The 20,806-nt window shown below is 39.2% G+C and overlaps 1 protein-coding gene across 2 annotated transcripts; it reads right to left on the bottom strand.

Annotated features, from left to right (window-relative positions):
• Positions 1 to 10,132: 10,132 nt before the first annotated feature.
• Positions 10,133 to 10,492, bottom strand: LOC101978923 (small nuclear ribonucleoprotein Sm D1-like). 2 transcript variants are annotated; one of them, XM_013350456.1, is made up of 2 exons: positions 10,402 to 10,492; positions 10,133 to 10,278 (listed from the first exon to the last, which is right to left on the bottom strand). In XM_013350456.1, the coding sequence occupies exons 1-2, from the start codon at positions 10,490 to 10,492 to the stop codon at positions 10,133 to 10,135; spliced, it is 237 nt and encodes a 78-aa protein (XP_013205910.1). The 2 variants fall into 2 exon arrangements, with proteins under 2 accessions (XP_013205910.1, XP_005358474.1); XM_005358417.1 differs by having other exon boundaries at positions 10,133 to 10,492.
• Positions 10,493 to 20,806: the final 10,314 nt, after the last annotated feature.

Here is a 20,806-nt window from a genome sequence, read left to right as displayed (position 1 = left end):
AACCTTTGATAGGTGCATTGTATTGTGTCTGTTCAGCAGGCAGTCTGGCATTTTTTTTTCTTGCCTTCGTAAGTCTGAGTTTCATCCTCAAACAAACCAACTGCAGGGTATTTCCATAATGACTTGAGACTATTCTTTAGCCTTTCCTGCTCTGAAAATATTCCCTCCTTGTGTTCTTTGTTCAGAAATGTATTAGTCTGCATTTATATTTGTTGAATGCTATTGTTTCGTTATTCATTGTTGCGCTGCAAACTGCAGCATTCGCCAAACTTGAGATTTTGATCACTGCATCATCTTCCAGCTCATTAATGTAAATAATAAAAAGCCTGGTTTCTGATGCCAGGCCCTTTCAGAACCATATTAATAATTCATTTCCAGCTTGATAAAGTCCTTTCAGCAGCTGCTTTGTTTGAGGTTTTGCTCCTTATGGTGGCAATAGGTCAATTGTCTTATGGTGAGATTGAACCAGGGGACCGAGAAGTACATTGGTATTCCCTGAATGTGGCCGTGAGGGATTGATTAATAGTGTGCATTGGGGGTGGTGGCGCCAAGTCCACTTCAAAGGATCCCTCTGGAGACTCAGCCTTTTGTTTCAGTATTCTTTCCAAATCTTCTCCTTTTTAGCATTAATTATGAAGACAGTGAGCTCAGCGCCAAAGTGTAGGAGCTGAATACCTAGTTATTGCACAGAGAATGACAAGTCTGCTTATCAGCCAAGTGATTTTTTCCCTGAGGATATTCATTCTGCCCTAGTGAGTTTGACTCAGAGGGTCTGGTTTATCTACATCCTGTGCATAGTAGGTGCCTAGCTCCCTATTGCTTGACTTTTTATAGCGTCTATAAAAATGAATGAATAACAGGGAGAGGCATATCTGGGAAAGTTGTCCCAGAGACAAGGATAAGTAAGGACACAGCTACCCAAACCATCAATGCCTCTCCCTGTTCCTACCAGATATTCCTCTGGAATATCCAGTGAGAGATACAAGTAAGTCTAAAACACGATTTGAAGATGTGAACAGTCACAGCTAGGGATGGAGAAAAGAGTCAGCTGTCGAGGGAAAGCCATGGGCTATGTAGCACCAGGTGAAAACATTCTGAAAAGACAGCAATAGAACCAACTGTCAGTCACCCGCAGAACACAGTGTGAGGGAGGCATAGGACATAAAAAAAGCTAACAGGAGCTTCAAGTGATCAGAGAACAATGTCTACTACCAAATTATCCGTGGGGAAGTGAAAGCAAGCCTGGCGAGTAACCTCCCGCCAAGGAGTTGCACTGGAACAACAGGGTACAATGATTGTAAATACCGAAGCAAAGCACAATTTTAAAATGGTTGCTTGTAGCTTCCCAGTCAACCAAAATACTGTTGCTCTGGTAGTTTCACATCCAGCTTATATAGCTTCTGGGTTCACTAAATAAAATGACTTGAAAAAAAATGAGACACTAGAAATGTTAATTACTGGAATCATATTCATATTGCATACAGGAGAGAGGCAATGGTGCTATTCCTTGAACAGTGCATGTTTAGGGAAAATAGATGTTGATAGATCTAGTTCTTTAACAAGACAATCATCCTGACACTCTGGTTCCCCAAAGAATCTAATCAAGACCATTAATGATCCTTTTTTCAAAACATTCAGAATCCTGATACTCTACTGGATAGAAAGGAAGATAGTGTCATTAGGTGAATGAATTTCTAATAGACTAAGTATCAGTCCCCCCAAACAAATGTAACATATGCTGAGAGGCAGTATGCAGTAATGGTGGGGAACACAGATGGTGTCTCACACCAGACTATCTGGGTTTGTAAGCCTGGCTTTGCCATTCACTAACTACGTGTCTGAGAGTCCCTTTTGGTCATCATCTACAACATGGGATTTCTGTGTAAAAATAGTACCTACATCAGAGGGTTGTTGTGAGAAAGAAGTAGATTCATACTTGTAAGTCCTCTTGAACTAGTGCACTACATTACTGTTGATTAAACAAACTTTGTTTATTAAAAATGCTTTAGAAAGCTCTTAAGGAATGATCTATAATGGTGAAGTCTTGGGCACTGTGAGAAAAGGACACTTTGAAGCATGTTCACAAATGACTAAATCTAAAATATTAAGACCCTGAACCCCTTAGAAATCTATTCATTCACAAGAGATGACTACCCTTATCTCTCACCTTCAATGATTATTTTGCCATCTAGTGAGCACATATAGGGCTCAAGCTAAAAAAAGCAAAATCTACGGTTTCTATGCCTCTGCATCCTCAGACCTTTGCCACTTCTCTACCTTTGCAAAGTGCTTGCAGGCCAAACACAAATCATATTCAGCCCCATTAACAGCTCTGCAGGCAACATCTGAGGCTCACAGCTAAGCAACCTTCACCTTCTCACTCACCTCAACTATCAATTCGTGCTCCAGCTACATGGTTCAGGATATGTCAGTTAGTCCCCAGCACAAGCCAACTTCTCCCATATAACAGGACTCCTGAAGTGGGGAGCGGATGAACTAGAGGTCAGTCCCTGTTCATGAAAACCAAGCAGATCAAGAGGAGATCAAATTCATTTCTACATGAAAAGATTTTGCCTCATATATAAGCCTCTCAGTGGGAAGTTTCACGCCAAATGGTCAGCTTTAAGAAAACTGTTGTTTCACGGAGATTTACTCTAAGGCCAGAGAATGGTAAAATTAATGGGATTTAATACTGGTTTACAATGGAGCTGGAAACACTGATAAGAAGCAGGAGCCTGAAGGTGCAAACCAAGAAGCTCGGCAGGCTAAAAGTTCAATTGTTCAAGGACTGAAGACCTTCACCTGGCAAATGCAAGGACATGCCTTTAAAAGTATCCTTTTTATCTTTATCTCTTTATCTGGATCTGCTATAACTAGTAGCCTCATTGTGCAGTCCTAGGCTTTGCATGAATTGATGACCCTCAAACTCATCATGTCTGAGAAATCTGACCCTTCCCATCAGTAACCCATATTATCAATATTGTGCCCTTACTTGCTCCCTTTTTATTCCCTAACCTGGCCCATATTTCATTATTTTGTAATATTATTTTGCTTTCTGTAGTACTAGCAATTTTCCAAACAGAACTGAGTTAATGTATCAAAAGCTAAAAGCAAATTTGTGTTTTCCTCCTTCATTACAGTAGAGACTAGGGTATCTTCCAAAAGCCCTCCTCCCAGTTTTAAGGCAAAATAATCAAAGTATATTCCCTACCCAACTTGAAATTACATGTAACCATGTCTCTGAATTCTGACCAATGACACACAAGGGAAAGGATAAGGCATCGCCTATAGATACAAGCTTTTAGAAGAGTCTTTCTAGGCCTGCTCTTATTTGCCACAAGCTAAGTATAGACAACATCGAAGGCTTAGAAAATCTAGGCGCCACAAAGAGAAAAAAAATCTGAATATCTAAATAACTTTGGGAAGAATAATCACAATCCTGACTTGAAAACTTACACAGGATTTCTATGTAGACAAGAAATAAAACATTGTATTAAGATATTGCATGTGTGGACTTGCTTATTACCACAGCTCATGCTACTCCATGCTAACTAGGACACCTGAAATATATGCAATTTTGCAACATCATATACAGACACAATCTTATGTCTGAATCTTTAACAGCAAGCCTTTTAAGGAATCACTGGTAGTCATAAAGCTGTAGAGGTGTGTTTTGCAGCACCCAAACGCAACATATTATCTACAAAGACAATCATTGATGAATTCCAACAGCACATATGAAAGGAGAGGGAGCTGGGCCAAGTAGATACTCATAGATGCTGAGAGACCCTTACTATAATGCAGAGGCTGTACTCCAGTAGGAAGATCCAGAGCAATATCCATCCCCTCAAACTAGAGTTAGAGGAGGGAAGAGTTAACACACCAGTAAGGGATCCTGGAGGAATTCCAACCCAGAAGTGAAACAAATTATCTACCATCCTCATTCTATGTCCAGAACTTGCCAGATAGTTGGATATAAAGTGGGTTGGGCAAGAGTCTAGGGAGAAAAGATTGACAGGAGGGCAGCCAAATTTTGAGTGGGGACTCCACCCCTAGGAGGAAAAGTCAAATTACTAGACAGGCTACAGAGAAATCTAACCAAACTTCAGAGAAGTCACCTACAGAGACCAGCCGAGACTATTATAATTCATGGGCAGAATAAATGCATGAAGTTTACTACAAGCTAAGTGCTTCAAAGACTATTAAAGAGATATGAATTTGTTGGTATATATTCTGTCATGGGAAACATTGATTTCAGAATGTGGTAAAGGACAGTGGAAAGATGGCTCAGGAGCTAAGAGCATTTCCTGCTCTTCCAGAGGACTGGAGCCTAGTTCCCAGAATCCATGTATTGAGTGACTCAGAACCATCTGTAACTCAAGACGTAGAGTATCATTTGCCCTCTTCTGGCTTCTACAAGTACCTGCACACATATAACATTACTCAGCCCGCCCACACACAGAAAAATACAATGCTATTTCTAAAGAGTGGGGCAAAGGATGATCTGGACCTGAAAGTGGGCCCATCAATAGAGTTGCACAGCATTAGAGAACACAAAAGCAAATGAAATGTGGGATGGACTGACAATATAATGATTCAGTTTCAGCCAATTGTAGTGCTGGCCAACAAATCTTCATATTAGTCAGGAAGGCATGGCTAATGTCAAATCAGAGGAGAACAATTAAAAATGCATAACAGCATCTTCATTAAATTGGTACCATTAAAGACCAGAACCATTAACACATTTAAGCATGCATGACCAGTACCTCTCTTGTCGGTTAGTGAACAAATCCTCTTTGTCCTTGTGAAATTCCACCTTAGCCAGATTCAAACAATGATTCAGTTAATATTGCCATGGCCAGAGTTAGATCTTCATGTGTAGAAATTCCTAAAAGCATAGGTTTTCGGTCTCATTTTGCAATAGTGATCATTTCTGACATTGGATTGTTTGTTGCACATTTATTATCTGTCTCCCTCTGAGCCCTTTCAAAGCAGCTAAACTACTCCCTCTGATGGTCTCTGGGTTTCATTCACAACTAACAACAAGGCATTGTTCTGTAGGATTTTCCCTCGTAATGCTTCTAACGATCCCCACAGCCAAAACCCTGACAACACTTAGTTAAACCTTTGATTTAACACTTCTTTGGGTCTTTTTTCCCCAAAGGTAAAAAGGAAATTGGTATGATCTGAATTAAGAGTGAGAAAACACAAACACATACAAATATACTTAGCTACATACAACATATGCATAATTTAGTAATGTGAATCTCTCAGAATCTAAGCAAATTTTGCCTATAGGATTCTTTGCAAAAATCAAATCAATAAAAAATGCTGTTCTTGCCAGCCAGTAATGGGATAACATCAGTAGTTCCTTACAGAGGAAAGGGACGTGTAGCAGCCAGCCACTGCAACAAGAAAGCAGGCTGCACAGTGTGCTATAGATAGGAAAAAAATCCAGCCCTGCCACACAAAGCCCTGCAATTCTAACCGTCCATGTCAAAGAAGTTGTGAGAGCAAGGGAAAGTAACTACAGGCATTTCTCTTTGAGAAGTCATCTCTACCAAGTGAAACCTCCCTGCTGACTTAGCCTTGGCACGCTCAGTCCTGTGCATTCTTCCTATTTTACCCCAGAGCTAGCTGTTAGTGTCTGCTCCCTATGCCCGAGTCTCAGAGCTTCCTTCTGCTTTGTTCTCTAATTGTACTTTACCCTACCACGGAGAAACAGCAATGAGAAAACCAAGCTCCCTTCTTAATATCACGGCAATGTTCATGATTTAGAATAGCAGTTTTCAAATACCAGCTTTACTAGATAGTGCCAGGTGATGATGAAATTTCACTATTACTTTTGCAAAAACTAGAAAAATAAGGTCAGCACAGAAAGAGTTTGTCATAAAACTAACTGTATTCAGTAAAAATGTTGCCCATTATTCTGAGATTATATCCTTCTGGCTTTTATCTGTGGAGGGGCATTAAAGTATCTTTCTTTTTATGAAACTTTGGTTATAGTAGATGATGGTTAAGATTTCTTTCATTTATTAGTTTAATTCTTATTTTACTTCACAAAAATAAAAACTGAGAAGTTTATGGGTTAAAGAATTAACTATTTTACAAAATTATCTCCTTTAAACATCTTTGGGTGATTAAAAAAGGATGGGAAGGAAGGTGGATCTGATTTACTGGGAAGAGAAAACACAGGAGCCCAAGGTCAATGTTCAACTCAGATACCACAGTGAAGAAGGCAGCAGACGACGACCTGGGAGATGCTGAGGAGAAACCCACTTAGAACTGTAGCCCTCCTATTTACCTAACTGCAGTGAGTCTCAAAATTGCACATTGGGATACATAGCACTGACATCATTTGGAAATAACACTCAAATTTTATTCTGATAGCAATTAAATTCCCAATTACCTGGAAGGCAAACACAGTTATGCAAATTACAGATGCAGGCTGACTAATATTAGAACCCAAATGGTTATCACTTCAGAGCTAGGCATTTTGCATCTTTCTTCTTTTTTTTAAAAGGCTACAATGGAATTTAGTTTAACCGGACATTGCGAGTTAGGGCTAAATTCCATTAATTTCTGAATATAAAATGTTATTTTAGGTTATCTGAAAATTGATCTTCTCCCAAGACTATCCTCCTTAATCTTTTTTTCTCCCCCTACTTCTTCATAAAAGTATTATCTAATTCAGTCACTATATTATTTATCATATGTTATTATTTATTAATTCACTAGCACTATCCTATAATTCAATGATGGAATTTGTTCTGTAATGCTTTATAGTACATTTGCATACTGAATAAAACCATATTGATTCTTAAGGATTTTTATGCTCTAGAAATGCTTGCTTCAGACAAATCTGCAAACAAATTTTTATTTGGTTTCCAAAGACATTATTTTGACATGATTCCAACTGACGCCAACAAATCAAGCCAAGCTCTGCAACAAATGCCTTCTTAATGGGTTTTGCACTATTTGTTTAAGTTGACATCATTTATTATAATTTAACAGTGTTTCCTTCCTAGGGAAGTCCAAAATCAATAAAAAATGGTGACATATGTTTGTATTTATTTGGAAATGCAAATACAACCAAAGGGCTCCATCAGTACACAATTAATAGAGTACAAGATGTTGTGGTCTGGGGGCATCTGACTGTCTGTCTTGTAGTGTGAACATTGAAATAGTTTGGGATTCCAAATTTGACTGTCAGGTTAGCATAGAATTTCACATTAATGATAAATCACTTTGGATATGGGGTTTTCTTTTTCAATTTGCTGCAACATGTCTTCATAGGTTCATGGGGGCGGGGGAGTGGGGCACAGGTGAGAGGAGAAGAACTGTAAACTGCTAATAACATATGAAGACAAGAAACGAATACATTTAAAATGTTAGGACTGGGAGAAAAGCTCAAGTTAAGATTTCTGCCATTTCCTCCAAATCTTGTGGCGCCTAGGCTGGGAATGAAATTCCCAAAGCCCAAAACTGGGCACAGAGGTCCAACAAAAAGTTCTACTCACAAGAGCCCTCTGGCCTTTTTAGGTAATTTTCCTCCATATTGACAGTTGGGAAATATGATTAAGAATTCCAAGGAGAAATGCTCTGGGCCTGACTGCCAGCCCTTTTACAAACACATTTTCAGGATCTGCCTGTCCCTTGACCCAGGTTCAGTCCCTTGGTTCTCTTCTCTGGGCCAGGCACAAATGAAATTCTTTCATAGAATCATCACATCTCATGGGTAGAGGAATCTTAAGAGTCATCTAGTTCAGTGGCTCCCAAATGCTAGTTCCAGGGGCTAGCACCAAATCCTAATGAAATTTTTATCCTGAAAAATGAGGGCAATGTTATATCAAGAATTTATTAAAGGACTTTGCTTCATCCCTAACCTAGGATCTTTCTATATTGAGAATATGAATAATTGAAATGAAGGTGGTTTTTCTTTCTCTGGAATCTTCCATAGAAAATAAACCACGAATCACCTCATATTCCCATGTGGAGTGAGCTCAAGTAAGATACCACTCCTCTCTCTCCCACTTTCATTTACTTTTCACCTTGGGAGGGGAAGTGAATTATTGTCTTCAGTAAGTGTGATAGTTAATATTGTCGTCTTGATAGGATCAAGAAAACAAACCTCCCAGGTGCACTGGGATGAGAGGTTATTTAAATTTGATTAGCTGCTGGCCGACCTGTGAAGGATTATCTTGATTAGGTTTATTAAGGTGGGAAGAATGAGCTTAAAAGTGGGTGGCATCATTCTTTGGGCTAGGTGGAGGACTGTATAAAAAGGAAAAGGTTGGCTGAATGCAGGCATGCATCACTCTCTGCTTCCTGCCTGCAGATACAACATGAACAGCTGCTCAAGCCCTGATGCTGGAATGGCCCCAGCATGGAGGACTGCACCCTTGAATCGTGAGTCAACTCAATGTTTTTCTGTCTAGATGTTTATTCGATTAATTCAAACAGTAGTAGACAGACTTAACTTTTTGGGCTGCCAGCTCACAAAAAAAATGACATGCAGGTTATTATTAACTATGAAAGCTTGACCTTAGCTTAGGCTTTTTCCTAACTAGCTCTTATAACTTAGATTCACCCTTTACTTTGTACTGCCCATCCTGCTTTTCTCTCCATCTGGCTGGGAGCCACCTTTCTTCTTTACCGAGCTCTCTCTGTCCAGAAAACCAAGCTAAACCTCCTTGCTATGGGTCATTTAGCTATTAGCCTAGCTATTTATCTAATGGCCTAGCTATTGGCTGTTTAGCTTTTTATTATCCCTATCACAATGACACATCTTCCCCCAGTATGAAGGAATGAATAGTCCACAACAGTGACATTTTCTCTTCCAGTTTAACTCCTGTATAACTCGTCAGAGCTAATAACAAACACTAATAGAAAAGTTATTTTAAATAAGGCACTACCTACAAAAATGTGGTTGAGGTAGATGTTAGTATTCCTATTTTACAAATGACGAAAATGAGGCACAGAAACGTTAAGGAACTTTGCTTAGTTAACGTCAGGGAGTATGTGGGAGGGTATATACTCAGATCCAGTCATTCTAGCTTCAAATCCCAATAAATTTAAGTTTAGACAGAGAAGAAAAGCACTATATAAATAAAATCTTATCAGACATCACTTAATTAAAAAATTAAATTTGCAAATCTGCATATTCACTAGCTAGGCATACAGATATGATACTTTAATAAAAGCTGATTTGATTAAGCATCCACACACTTTAGGACTCACTAATTATTCAGCCTTAGTTTCTTTTCGAAAAAGAAAATAATAATGTAACTAAACTGGAGAGTAGTGATGAAAGTGGGCCCATTCCTCTTAGTTTGAGATTCTATATTGAAATAAATACCCATCCTCTCTCCCGCTACTAATGACTGAACCCTCCTAACTTAACTCTTAACTTGATATGACGTGGTCATCCAATTTACATGTGATAAGACCATAGAAGCTATTTACAGTCACATGTAAATGTATGTGTGTATGTGATACCACCTTATCCTTCATCTGTCCGTAGCATCTAACACAGGTCTGTCAACAGTCACTGCATGTTCTCCTTGGTTATTGGTACTTGATGTTGACCTGATCTGATCATTGATCTTGCCATGCCTTTGGTTTCCCTAAAAAGGGATCTTGTTGAAAACCAAAGGAAGCTTGACAGTGCCCTCGGGTCGAATTGCCACAAACACTTTTCCTATTCAATTCACTTACATAGTGTGTGCCTTTGGCTACATCTACTAATCAGCACAATATTCATTTTGTTCTATCTTCAATTCAGAAATTTAATAAGTATTGGCTAAACAAGTATAAAAATATAATAAAATACAAGAATGCAAGGTCATAACAATGTTAAGATAAATTTATTCATGTAGAGCCTTAACAGATTAGGCTGTAGTGTAGGCGGAGATTGCTCATTTGTTTCCTGGCTACCCAGACCTGAAACCATCACACAGAAACTTTATTAATTACAATACTGTTTGGCCAATAGCTTAAACATATTTCTAGCTAGCCCTTACATCTTTTTTTTCATCCCACACTTAGGTTTATTAAAAACTGACAAACAAAACCTGTACAAAAAATATCCCCCCAATTCCATATCACTTTGGAACAGTAATCTTGAAAGACATTATCGCCTAGGACCCCCTCTTCCTCTGCCGCAGCCACATCCTCTTCCTCTACCTCGGCCTTGACCTCGTCCTGCAATAGCTTCTCTCTTCTTAGATTTCACCTTAGGCTCAACATCCACAAGTAATTTATCAAGAGGTAAGCTGTCTGGTACAATAAAGTATCGAATGTTGTTTCCTCGAATACTCAATGTTTCCAACTGTACAGGGTCTCTGTTCTTCAGGGTCATTTCCAAAGCTTTAAGATGTGTATTCATGCTAACATCTAGACCTGAGATTGTTCCATGGACTTGTGTCCCATTCTTCAATTCAATGATTACGGTTTCATGACTCAATTTCATCAAAAATATCACAAGCTTCATCCTAGCGCTGCAGCCTCCCTCTGGACAGGGAATTCATGCCCCCAAAGACTCCCAGACAAGCCGTATGAATGGCCAGAAGCTAGCCCTTACATCTTAAATTAACCCATTTCTATTATTCTATGTATAGCATGAGGCTCGTGGTTTACCGGCAAGGTTCTGGGCGCATCTGGCTCCTTCAGCAGCTACATGGTGTCTCCTCGCCTCTGAGTCCTCTTTACATCTCTCTACATCTCTGTTCAGATTTTCTGCCTGGCTTTATTCTGTTAAGTCATTGGCTGAACGCAGCCTCTTTATTAACCATTGGAAATAAAACACATTCACAGCATACAGAGGGGAATCCCATATCAGTATAGTTCAGATGTTTTTAAATTTTTTTTGAAATTATAATATAATTACATCATTTTCCACTCACTTTCCTCTTCCCAAACCCTCCCATGGTCAGATTCTTAAGGGTGATAGTATACAAATTTTCAGACAAGAAGAACGAATCCAAGAAATCTATAGTTCAACATAAATACTCTCTTAGTTACTGTTCTATTGCACTGCAGAGACACCATGACTAAGACTTAGAAAGGGAAGTATCTATTTGACTTGCTTACACTTTCAGGGGGTTAATCTATAACCATCACGGCAGGGAGTATGGAAGCCAGCAGACAGACATGGGGCTGAGGGTTCACATCGAATCCACAAGTTAGAGACAGAAGGAGTGTGAGACTAGGCCTGGCATAGGCTTTTGAAACCTCAAAGTCCACCCTCAGTGACACACCTATTCCAAAAAAAAGGTCACACCTTCTCCTCCTTCTTTACCAGTTTCACCATCTAGGAACTATGCATTCAAATATATGAGATCAGGAAGAAAAGGTCATGACCAAAATGCCTTTCTTTGACAAGGGTAAAAGTGGACCTATGGCAGAAGAAGTACTACAAACAAACAAACAAACAAATATGGCATTAATTTCATCTATACAGAATCTCTTGATATGTACTATACTCACCAATTTTCTTGTTGCTGATAAAAAAAATACTTGACAATGCAACTCCAGAAATGAAGGGTTTATTTTGACTTACAGTTTCAAAGGATATAGTCCATCATAGCAGGACAGTGGTGACAGCAGGAATATGAGGGAACTGGTCCTAGCACATTTATAGTTAATAAGCAGAAGGTGCTTAGCTCACTTTTCCCTTTTCCCTTAGCCTAGAACCCACGGTAACTGGGGGTGGGCACTCTGAACATCTCAATTAATCTAAAGTAAATACTCCGTTACAGACATATCCAGATGTTTGTCTCCAAGGTGATTCTAGATCATATGAAGTTGATAATTAATACTAACCATCTCTCATTATTTTTAATAAACTCCATTTGGCAAAAATCAAGGGAAAAGATACAAAAGGAACACATCTCCAGTGCCATATGCAATGCAATAGACAAGAAGAATTTATCTTAAATATATCATTATTGGAATATGCTGATTTAGTCAAACAATACATACTGAATGTTGAAATTAAAGAAATTTGACACTTGATGAATTTTATATACGAAATGAGTTCTGATTGTTCAGCTTATATGGATGAAAAATTTAATGAAGAAATTTTGGAGTTCGAGAATAAAATCAACTACAAACAAACAAAAACACAGATGTTTAACAAAAAAGTAGCAAACAATTTTTATGGATGAACTTGGAATGAAAATGTGCTTTTGTCTTGGTTCCCAAATAACACCAGTTATCATTGTGTTTAGCAGTCGTGTGTATCAGTCAGGCTCTTTCAAATATGGTGCAAGTTCCATGAGAATCTAGAGTTACATGAAAATTGAAGCTTGGGATTACCAAAAGATTTTTCCCTGTCCTCCATGGAAACCACTACTCTGAAGCCAAACTGAATGTCAGTGAAGCCAAATGTCACTTAAGACCCTAGAAAAAAGAGAGAGATTTGGTGTTAAAACTTATCTTCCTAGTTATGGCACTATTCACCTTCTTCTCAACTGCCTTTTGTTCTCTGAACACTTGAGTTTGTACTTCTCGTAGTGCCTCAAGAACCCCAACTTCTTTCCTAAGCTAACCATCTCAACAACACTTTCCTCTTTAGAATTCCATCTCTTGGGATCTTGTATCCTGATTTTCTTTTCTTTTTTTTTTCAGCTTGTAGGAAGAATTTATTTCTCATACCCATGAACTGAGGATGTGGTTCCTCGCTCTTTGTTAGCTGGAGGCTCCTCTCAGCTCTTAGAGGAAGCCATCCTAGCTCCCGAGGCCACCCTCAGCTCATTAAGGTCACTTTCAGGTTAAATAACTTACAGTAGAGCCACAGGCTTAGATGTCATTGAAAATAAAGAAGTTTGTCCATTTGTATAGAAATGAAACAATCCCCACAATCCGCTGGTATGTAAGAGCAAAGGTCACAGGAATACACAGAAGAGGTTTATATCCATGGCCATGAAATGCCCCTAAGCTCACTGGAAAACTCACCACGCCCAGTCATGGCCATGCATGATTTAGTGAAGAGGACACTATATTAGCTACGCTTCTCGTTGCTGTGACAAAATGCTGGGCAGAAGCTGTAGAAGGAAGGAAGGAAGGGTCTCTTTTCTTTGGCTCATGGCCTGAGCTGATGTCATTCAAAATGAAAAAAAATACACTATAAGAGAATCTCCTAGTAAGGATAATTTAGCAAAGACCTTTTCAGTAAGAGTAATTTAGCAAAGTCCTTCTTAGTTTCTGCTCTAAGGCAGGGGTTTTAGTTTAGTGGAAGAGTGCTTGCCGAGCACAAACATGGCATTGGTTTTCACCCTCATCATTGAAAAAATAAAGGTGTTTCAGTTCCAGAATCACAATAAAATACATTAAAAGCTGTCTTAGAGTAACCTAGGTACTTGTGGATGAGCTACAGAATCCCCCTGAACCTCAGTTTTCACATCTCTATCTTGAGATAATAGTACTTGCATGGCTAGTTCACTGAGAGAAATAAGACAGATAAGTAAATGCTTGATTCTCAGATTTTGATACAGGTTTCCAAGTTAAAGAGGAAGATAATGAATGAATTCTGATGATATCTGTTTTATGGTACCTTTGAGTCATCAAGATAGTGCTGATCTCATGGGACATGAGAGTATGATTGGTTACCTGAGGCTGGAAAAGCAAAAGGAAGAAGGGATGGAGAGAAGTTGGTCAATGGATACTAAGAATTAGACAGAAACAAGCTTCTATAGGCAAAATGATTATAGGTGTATAATGGTTATGTATTGTACATTTTTGCAAAGATATAATTTGGATTGGAAATATTGCTCAGTGGTTAGAGTGCCTACCATATAAGCATAAGTACCCGAGTTCACATATCCAGGGTCCATGTAAAAGATCAGGCAAGGCCACAAGTGTCTGTAACCTCAGCACATCAGAAGCAGAAACATGGGTCTCCCCAAAGCTGTTGTACAGCAAAACTAGTCACAATGGTGGGCTCTAAGTTAAGCAACAGAACTTGTCTCAAAAAATAAAGTGGATAACAATTGAGGAAGACATCTTGATCCAGATGTTGGTCTATGGGTCTCTTAGGCTCATGTACACATGCATACTCCACATACACATGAATATGTATACATATGTAGCCAGCACACACAGACACACACACACACAATAAAGACAGAGGAAATAATTTTTTGAGTTTTTGCTATAAGAAAAAAATATTTGGAAAGATAGCTATAGTTAATCTGATTTAAGCATTATACAACATGTATATGTGTTATAACATCACATGATATCTCAGGCATAGACACAATTTTATGGTTTCTATGTGTTAAATTTAAAAAAATGAAAATATAGTATTGTCTCTATGTCCACTGAATCCGAAAAAAAATGTTTCAGAGTTCAAAAATCTTTTAAGGTGAAAATAACAACCAAAAAATAATTAGCCTATGATGATTCCATAGAAAGGATGGGATGATCCAGGATAAAGGTATAAAATAAGAAAATCAGATGGTCAGGTTCTAAATAATAAGCACATTACTGAGATGAGAGAGCTTGGCATCATAGACTATACCAGTAAGACAGCATATGAGAATCTGAGACAGGACAACCATGAATTCAAGTCCAGTACAGAAAACAGAGTAAAACCATGGAGACAAGGAGAAAGGGAAGAGGACTCAGCAGGAGGAAATGAAGAACGATCACAGAGAAGAGAAAACAGTGCTGTCATATCAATAACCAAGAGAGGCAAAATGTTGAAAATGGTGTATTCAACAGAGTCAAATACCACAGAAGTATCAACAGAGCTAAGGAGCAACATTGGTTTGTTGAATTTGACAGGGAGGAATCAATGACTTTATTTCAGTGCTCTAGCGGGATCGGGGGAGAGGAGCCTATCTCCTAGATGTACATGTAGAAAAAATTGCAAGTTTATTTGAATGCATTTAGAAACTGGATTCTCAGGTGACTCGTATAGCATGTTTCTTTTACAAGTGATTGGTAGATTCTAAAGAGGCAGGCATGGATATGAGCGCCCCCACATCAGGACTGGCTACTTTCTCAGAGAGCACTTAGGATGAAAGCTTTGTTAAAGCAGATTAAGCAAAAGCTAATAAATGAAAATGCTGCCTCCTACTATGTAAATGAAGAAGCTGGTTTGTGTACAGTGTGCTTAATAATGAATTAAAGCTTTAAGTCTCTTGCCACACACACACTGATTATAATATAGTATGGGATTAAATGACCATGTTTGTTTTAACCGTGATTTTTGCCCACCCAAAATACTAAGGTCCACAATGTAAGCCACAGGCTACTAATTTAGCACAGAGCAAGTACAAAGTACTCTTTTACTAATTTAAATTGAGTTTATTAAATAAATGGGGCTGTACAGAGCAGAGCTCTATTACAGCCTAGAGCTCTTTTTCAGAAGGGCTTGTGCAAGAACTTAGACAAGAATCAAGTATAAGCTCATTGAAGCGAAGAAATCATGTCTGCTAAAGTGTGTAGTTGAGAGAATTGGCACTACTAAGACTGATGATGAGCCAATTCAGAAGAACATGAGTACCTCTTCAAACTCACAGCATGTGAAAAGAAGGATTAAAAGTACTCTGTAACACCCCCAAACAGTCTGCAACACATAAGAGGGATCTAAATGAAGATAAACTCATAATTAGTAAAGAAACACTTCCATTAGTAATAGCTGTTTAAAGACAAATACACAGCCTGAAACGTAAGTTCTCCAAGGCTAGAAATGTCAAGGTTAAAGTTAAGTGCCTGTTTGTCACAATGTAACTTTAACAACAAAGGTAAATTTGTTAGTATTAGATTAGGAATATTACAGGAATAAATCAAAAAATCAAAAAAGCATTGGCTAAACAATAGACAGGTTTACTTCCTCATGATTTTCTATTTTGGTTTTTCAAGATAAGATTTCTCTGTATAGCTTTGGCCTGCCATAGAACTTGTTCTGTAGACCAGGTGGTCTCAAACTCACAAGCTCTGCCTACCTCTGCCTCCCAAGTGCTGGGATTAAAGGCATGTACCGCCACCACCTTGTTACTTCCTCATGATTTTGGTGGGTATTTCAAAGCTTCAGGTAGCTCTATGAAATCATCAGTCCTCATTGCTATTTTCTGACCTATTACATGATTTCAATCTTCAAGGACACATCACGGGTCTTTGAAGTTCCAATCACCATGTCTTCACTAGAAGGAAGAAAGGCAAAAGATTTTGTTTTCCACCAAAAGAGACAGTCTTAAATGTATCCACTTCAGTATAGAACTAAAAGTTAGTCTACTGCTCTTCACTATTTGCACATATGAAAGGAAGAGAGTCTTTTTTTTATCTTTCTGGCTTTTATTGATAGTAGATCATTTCCAATGATTTTTTTTTGAAAAAAGGAAAAAAAAAGTTTCCGCCTCCTCCCAGCCTCCCATTTCCCTCCCCCTCCTCCCACCCTTCTCCCCCTCCCTCCACTCCTCTCCCCCTCCCTCTCCAGTCCAAAGAGCAGTCAGGGTTCCCTGCCCTGTGGACAGTCCAAGATCCTCCCCCCTCCGTCCATATCTAGGAAGGTGAACCTCCAAACTGGCTAGGCTCCCACAAAGGCAGAACATTAAGTAGGATCAAACCCCGTGCCATTGTCCTTATCTTCTCATCAGCCCTCATTGTTCACCAGGTTCAGAGAGTCCGGTTTTATCCCATGCTTTTTCAGTCATAGTCCAGCTGGCCTTGGTGAGATCCCAATAGATCAGCCCCACTGTCTCAGTGGGTGGGTGCACCCCTTGTGGTCCTGACTTCCTTGTTCATGTTCTCCCTCCTTCTGCTCCTCATTGGGACCTTGGGAGCTCAGTCCAGTGCTCCAGTATGGGTCTCTGTCTCTATCTCCATCCATCACCAGATGAAGGTTCTATGGTGATATACAAGATATTCGTCAGTATTGCTATAGGATAGGGTCATTTCAGGTTCCCTATCCTCAGCTGTCCAAGGAACTAACTGGGGACATCACCTTGGGCTCCTGGGAGCCACTCTAGGTTCAAGTCTCTTGCCAACCCTAAGGTGGCTCCCTTAACTAAGAATTGTGTTTCCGTGCTCCCCTATCCAACCTTCCTTTATTCCAATCATCCTTTTCCCCAAGTTCCCCCCATCCTCCCCTTCTCTCTTTTCTCTCCCCATCTCCCCTTACCCCCATCCTACCCCACCCCCAAGATCCCAATTTTCTCCCCGGCAATTTTGTCTACTTCCCATAGCCAAGACGATAACTATATGTTTTTCCTTGGGTTGGAGAGGCTGTGGAGGAAGGGGTACCCTCATCCATTGCTGGTGGGAATGCAATCTGGTGCAACCACTTTGGAAATCTGTGTTTCGGTTTCTCAGGAAATTCGGGATCAGCCTAACCCTGGACCCAGCAATACCACTCTTGTGAATATACCCAAGAGATGCCATAGATGACAAGAGCATTTGTTCAACTATGTTCATAGCAGTATTATTTGTAATAGCCAGAACCTGGAAACAACCTAGATGCCCTTCAATGGAAGAATGGATGAAGAAAGTATGGAATATATACACATTAGAGTACTATGCTGCGGTAAAAAACAATGACTTCTCGAATTTTGCATGCAAATGGATGGAAATAGAAAACACTATCCTGAGTGAGGTAACCCAGACCCAAAAAGAGGAACATGGGATGTACTCACTCATAATTGGTTTCTAGCCATAAATAAGGGTCACAGAGTCTACAATTGGTGAACCTAAAGAAGCTAAGGAAGAGAGTCTTTTATCCTGGGTAGAAATGTAGCCATATGATGATAGGCATTATGTGCCTGAGGAAAAAGAGCTGACATGTAAGAACAAGTCAAAGCCATTGGTGATGGGCATCTATCTATTCAGTGAATTCATCCTGAAAGAAGTTTAAGATTCTGTCTAATGCTTAGATTGTATGAGACCATACCAGGTGTATGCACCAACATCCCTTTCAACATAGTTTGTCAGCAAAGTGGCAAGACTTACTTTACATGTACCCTCACTGTTGCTTTAGCCAGCATCCTGCATTCAATTTCTCTGTTCTAATCACCAGAATAGCTTCCTTTTTTCTATATGTACTTGGATTAATGTAGTGCTAGAAACTATTAATCTTATTGGCTAATACCTTCTCTCTTCACAGAGTCCCCTAGGAAATAAAATATAGTGCAAGATAAGCAAGTTTTAGTGAAAATAATTGGTTAAAGAGAGACACGCTAGCTAGGGGCAGTTCTTCTGTATGGGAGAAAAGCCACAAAAGCTTTCAAAGTAGCCAAGAGAACAATAATTCATTCAAATATCAAATATAATTGCACATTTGCACTGTATGTCAGACACCTTTTAAATGCTGGAGATAAAGGAGCAAACACAATTGGCATTGATTCTGGCTTCATAGTACTTATAATTCAGAGGTGAATAAGGTATTTGAAAAGTCTTAAAAGGCTAAGAAGATGGTTCTGTCAGTGAAATGCTTGCTATGCATGCATGAGGAATTGTGTCCTGTCCCCTTGGACACATACGAAAAGCTGGTACAGTGACATGTAACTAGAAACCCAGTGCTGAGGAGGCAATGGCAGGAAAAGCTCTGGAGTTTGTCTGTCTGAGCTCTGGGCTCTATGCAAACCCCGTATGAGGAAAATAATGGGAAGAAACATCAAATAAAGTGAAGTAACTTCAACCTCTAGGTTCCACATAAGTGCATACATGTGCGTACACACCTACATCCGTGCACACAAATACGTGATGCATAAGCACATCCATACAAAAATAATCATGCAAAAATTAAGAAATGTTGTGACTGGTGACATTAAGCCAAAAGCCATCAATACTCTAGTTATTTGGCCTTTTTGTTCTGTAAAATAAAATTTGAGGCCAAGTGTGATGGCATACTTGTGTAATTCTGGTACTCCAAATGTGTGGGCCATCCTTGGCTACAGCAAGTTCAAGGCTAACCTGTGCTACATGAGATCTTGCCTCAAAAAATGGAAGGGAGAGAGGGAGGGACAGGGAGAGAAGGAGAAACTGGGTTATAGAGACTATTCTGAATATATGAGGAACACTGACCTTGAAACTATTTTCCTCCTGTGTACTGCTTTGTGATTTCCTTGAGCACACCATTTTCCAACCCTGCTTTCCATAATCCTTCCCTTGCCTTGTGTCGGGTTATGTAGCACCGTGTCAACCCACTGTAAATATTACTCCATTTGCAAGTATAATAACAAATTCCAGGCAACTTTGCTTTTCCATATTGTCTGACAAGAGGCCATTATTGTTTTAAATTTGTACTTACATACTGCAACATTTTGCATTTTGCATTTAATCATTGTCACATTTTAGGGATGGGAAGTGAGCTCAGGACAACAACTGGTATTATGCATGTAGACCTGAACTAGTATCTGTAGACAGGATGTTGTCCAGACAAATATAGCCTTCTGTGAATCATAACTCAATGATCTTAATGTGCCTTTAAGTCCTTCCAGACTACTCAGCATCATTATTTTATACTTCACTTGCTTGACATCTGTAACCACTTCAAGAAAAAACAAGCAAGCACTGTACTTAAAGGAATTCTCCATTTTCAAGAGGGTCGGAAAATAGAAGGGAGAGAGGGAGGGGCAGGGAGAGAACCTAATTCTAATAGCCTTTTCAAAGTATTCTGACTCTTTCCATTCATTCTGCATGTTTTGTCCTTTGAAAGGATAAGCAGGCTGGACTTAACTACTCTCCCCTGTGATTTTCCAAAAATTAGCATATTTCTCTGGGTGAAGTGTAGGATATTTTGAAACAAAACCAGATCCTTTGCTTTTGTGATTAATAACACTAGATCTTTCCTTTCCATAATCCTTCTCTTGCCCTGTGTTTTTCTGCCTTTGCTTCTCCCCTTTTTTTGGGGGGGGGCGAGTTCAGACTCTCTAATTTCTTAAATTATTTTACAGGCTAATATAAAGGCATTTTCAAGCAAGTATATAATAAGTACTTTAAGTATACTTATTTCCCTCACACCACTCCATCCTCCAGATTCACCTACCCTTTCTTCTCTCATCAGTTACTTCGTTCCCTCAACAGTCCAACCCATTCTCACGCACACACTTACTCTAGGTCCCCTACTCCTTTTTGCTACCAGCTAACCATATGATCTTGGTCACCCTATTGAATTTTTTGGATGATTTCCAATCCCTTTGGTAGAGTTGATACTCACCACCTAGTAAGGGTACAATGGAAGTCTGTAAAACAATACCACCCACTATAAACTTTAGAACATGGAATGAGATAGTAGTCTACCTCTCTGCTCCCTGAGCCTCATGCCATGCAAAAGTGATGTGTTCCAAGGCCCATGTCCTTAGACTAATGTCCTCTGTCAATGTGACCATTCTAGTGAGTTAATGCATTACCACTGCCATATAATGTGTCTGCATTTCAGATGAAGTTTCCTCCAGAGGAATGTTTCAGTCTCAATTGAGCTGATTCCTGAGCATGTTAAATAGATCCCTTCCTGGCATTTTCTATCACAGTTCACTTCTGCATCCATGTTCATCTTGGCACTTAGCATAACTTGAAGTGAATAACTCCTGTGCTCGCCTGCTCTGTTATTCTCTCTCTCTCTCTCTCTCTCTCTCTCTCTCTCTCTCTCTCTCTCTCTCTCTCTCTCTCTCTGGTGTGCTGTATACTCCAGGGGAAAGACCATATTTCTTTTCATTGCCACTGACTTTCCAGACCATATTAAAGTCCTTAATACATAACAAATGATCAATATTTAAGGTATATAATGGTGGGGGAAGTTGGGTGGATAGATGCCATAAGTGGAAAAATAATTGAATGACTGAAAATATTTTAATGGAAAAGC

This window comes from Microtus ochrogaster, chromosome X (assembly GCF_000317375.1).
Source record: "Microtus ochrogaster isolate Prairie Vole_2 chromosome X, MicOch1.0, whole genome shotgun sequence".
Lineage (NCBI taxonomy): Eukaryota > Metazoa > Chordata > Mammalia > Rodentia > Cricetidae > Microtus > Microtus ochrogaster.
The sequence above is the reverse complement of the archived record's forward strand: the minus strand, read 5'-3'. Positions and strand labels throughout refer to the sequence as shown.

Excerpts from the sequence above, each read along its gene's own strand:
- LOC101978923 (XM_005358417.1), bottom strand. The coding sequence starts at position 10,492 with ATGAAGCTTGTGATATTTTTGATGAAATTGAGTCATGAAACCGTAATC.